Source organism: Dama dama, chromosome 12 (genome assembly GCF_033118175.1).
Source record: "Dama dama isolate Ldn47 chromosome 12, ASM3311817v1, whole genome shotgun sequence".
NCBI classification, from domain to species: domain Eukaryota; kingdom Metazoa; phylum Chordata; class Mammalia; order Artiodactyla; family Cervidae; genus Dama; species Dama dama.
Genome location: NC_083692.1, coordinates 18,863,911 through 18,867,305, shown reverse-complemented (window position 1 = coordinate 18,867,305; position 3,395 = coordinate 18,863,911). Strand labels below are relative to the sequence as shown.

Here is a 3,395-nt window from a genome sequence, read left to right as displayed (position 1 = left end):
GCTTTCTCATGCAAAGCTGCTGGGCAACGTGTTACTCAGAAACGGGGCAACCCTGTGAACACCGCAATCTGTAGACGCAGAAAGGAAAGAAGAGTTAAGTCGCAACTTTTTCCTGGAGTCCCTGACAACTTGATTTTTTTTAAATTGCCCTCTAAATATAGAACCCATATTAATTTGGCAGAGACTCCGTGGCTCTAGGGGATCCCAAGCGTTTAATTAACGTTTTCTAACCCGGGAGCGGGAAGAGCCGGAGGAAGAATGGTGGGCGTGGACAACCTGAAGGCAGCTGGAGGCCCGCCCCCTCCCAGAGTACACTGCGGCCGCCGCGTGCGTGAGCCGGCTTCCGGCCGTCTCCCGCCGGGCGAGGGGGAGGGTCGGACCATGGACGGGCTCCGGGCTAGCGCCGGGCTGCTGAGGCGCGGGCGGTTGAGGCGCCGGCGCCAGCAACAGCCACACAGCGGGTCGGTCCTGGCCCTGCCCCTGAGGCCCAGGAAGATCCGACGGCAGCTGAGGAGAAGTGCCTCGTCCCGAATGGCCGCGCTCAGGGCCCAGACGCTGCCAAGCGAGGACTCGGAGGACTCGAGGGTAGAGTCGACGGTCGGTCAACCCGGGGACCCGATGGCTGGAGGGGCGGCGGCCCTTTTGGATGCGACCGGGCGGGAGCCGCACGGCCAGCTCGGGCCCGGGGAGCTGCCGGAGGCTTCGCCCGCGTCCCGCTCCCTGCAGACTCCCCGCGCCCTGGGGGAGGCGCAGACCCCAGCTGCACGCTTGGTGGAAGCGCAGACCCCGCCGGCGCGCCTGGTGGAGACGTCGGCGCTACCCGCGCGCCTGGTGCCGGCCTCGGGGAGCCTGGTGGAGACCTCGGCCCTGCTGTGCTCTGCCCAGCATTTGGCGGCCGCCCCGCCGTCCGTGGCTTCTGCCACGCTGTCGGGGCCGCAGGGGGGAAGCACGAGCGGGGAGCTGCCCTGGGACTCCCCGCTGCAGCGCATCTTGGCCGAGCTGAACTGCATCCCTAGCAGCCGGCGGCGGGCGGCGCGCCTCTTCGAGTGGCTCATCTCGCCCATGCCGCCGGACCACTTCTACCGGCGCCTGTGGGAGCGTGAGGCGGTGCTGGTGCGGCGGCAGGACCACAGCTACTACCAGGGTCTTTTCTCTACCGCCGACCTCGACTCCATACTGCGCAGCGAGGAGGTGCAATTCGGGCAGCACCTGGACGCCGCGCGCTACATCAATGGGCGGCGCGAGACCTTGAACCCGCCCGGCCGCGCTCTGCCGGCCGCCGCGTGGTCCCTGTACCGGGCCGGCTGCTCCCTGCGCCTCCTCTGTCCGCAGGCTTTCTCCACCACCGTGTGGCAGTTTTTGGCCGTGCTTCAGGAGCAGTTCGGAAGCATGGCAGGCTCCAACGTTTACCTTACGCCCCCCAACTCGCAGGGCTTTGCCCCCCACTACGACGACATCGAGGCTTTTGTCCTGCAGCTGGAAGGTAGGAAACTCTGGCGGGTCTACAGACCGCGGGTGCCGACCGAGGAACTGGCCCTGACCTCCAGCCCCAACTTCGGCCAGGACGACCTCGGAGAGCCGGTGCTGCAGACGGTGCTGGAACCTGGAGATTTGCTCTATTTCCCGCGAGGCTTCATTCACCAAGCCGAATGCCAGGATGGGGTGCACTCTCTGCACTTGACCTTGTCCACATTCCAGCGCAATACTTGGGGCGACTTCCTGGAGGCTGTGCTGCCCCTGGCAGTGCAGGCCGCAATGGAGGAAAATGTGGAGTTTCGTAGGGGACTGCCCCGAGACTTTATGGATTACATGGGGGCCCAGCATTCGGATTCTAAGGATCCGCGAAGAACCGCTTTCATGGAGAAGGTGCGGGTCCTGGTTGCCCGCCTGGGACACTTTGCCCCAGTCGATGCTGTGGCTGACCAGCGAGCCAAGGACTTCATCCACGATTCTCTGCCCCCTGTGTTGACTGACAGGGAGAGGGCACTCAGCGTTTACGGGCTCCCAATTCGCTGGGAGGCTGGAGAACCTGTAAACGTGGGAGCCCAGCTGACAACAGAAACAGAAGTGCACATGCTTCAGGATGGTATAGCTCGGCTGGTGGGTGAGGGGGGCCATTTGTTTCTCTATTACACAGTAGAGAACTCCCGAGTTTATCACCTGGAAGAGCCCAAGTGCTTGGAGATATACCCCCAGCAAGCTGATGCCATGGAACTCTTGCTTCGCTCCTACCCAGAGTTTGTGAGAGTTGGGGACTTGCCCTGTGATACTGTGGAGGACCAACTTTCCTTGGCAACCATGTTATATGATAAGGGGCTGCTGCTCACCAAGATGCCTCTAACCTGAACTAGTTACTCACTAAATGCCGGAAATAAGACAGTAGTGATTCTCTCCCACCACCTTTTGAGGGAGAAAACTCGTTTTCTTACTTGATACTCATCAGTGTGTCTATATTTACCTTTATGACTGCCTCAGTGTCACAGATGTCAGTCAGTCTTCTAGGAGACACCCCCTCACCTAGGCACAGAAAGAAAAGCAGGAGTTGGAGATGGAAAAAGGAGCCTGCAGGAGTAACTTGATTCCTGATCATTTTGAGAGACCAACTTCATCACCCCCCTCAGGCTTCAGAGACTGTGTGGCATTTGCTTTGTTATTCTGCTTGAGACATCAGAAGTTTTTACTTGGAATTTACATCCTTCATTGGAGTTCTCTTTCATCAGTTTAGGGGGAGGGTTGGGGTCAGTTTCCTGTTTGTTACTGTGAGTTTGTGTGAATGTTAGAAAAGTTATTAAAGTGCCAAAGAACTTTCCGTTTCTGAGGCTAGATTATTGTGTGGGATGAAGAAATGTGGGAGGAGGAGGGTAGATAGGGGGAAACTGCAAAGGCTGAGGCGCAAGGTAACTTGGGGTGGATGTAGGGTTGGGGCCAATTTTGCAGCCCTAAGGGTAATTGATTCATTTTAACCCCAAACAGCACAATCCTATTAGAAAAGTTACGAGTATATTATGTTTTGTAAAGGGTATTATGTTTTTGCTCAGTGTTTGCTTGCATCAGTGGCTGGCGCGGCTCCTAAAATAGGCAGCATGTCACTAGCTGTGCTGTCATAGGCCACAGTCAGCCAGCTTGTAGCAGGCTGGCCATGAGGGAACGCTGGTGTTCAAGTTACTTTCCACTCTTATTTTTTTCTGGTAGTTGAAAGAAACTTCCCCATATATGACAAATGAATATTCTCATGGTTGGGGGAAAAGAGCCTGGTGTACCAGAGGGAGTACTGGACTTGGATCTAGAAAACCTGGGCTTGGGGTGGTGGCTGGTGGGCAGCTGGCTGAATGACCTGAGGCTGCTGCTATGCCTGGGCGCACTGATTTTATAAGTATGTTTTGGTACAGCTTGAT

At 57.6% G+C, this 3,395-nt stretch overlaps 1 protein-coding gene across 1 annotated transcript; it reads left to right on the top strand.

Annotated features, from left to right (window-relative positions):
• Window positions 1-333: 333 nt before the first annotated feature.
• Window positions 334-2,809, top strand: RIOX1 (ribosomal oxygenase 1). The gene has a single exon (XM_061156713.1). It carries the CDS (start codon window positions 382-384, stop codon window positions 2,344-2,346), a length of 1,965 nt encoding a protein of 654 aa, XP_061012696.1. The 5' UTR covers window positions 334-381; the 3' UTR covers window positions 2,347-2,809.
• Window positions 2,810-3,395: the final 586 nt, after the last annotated feature.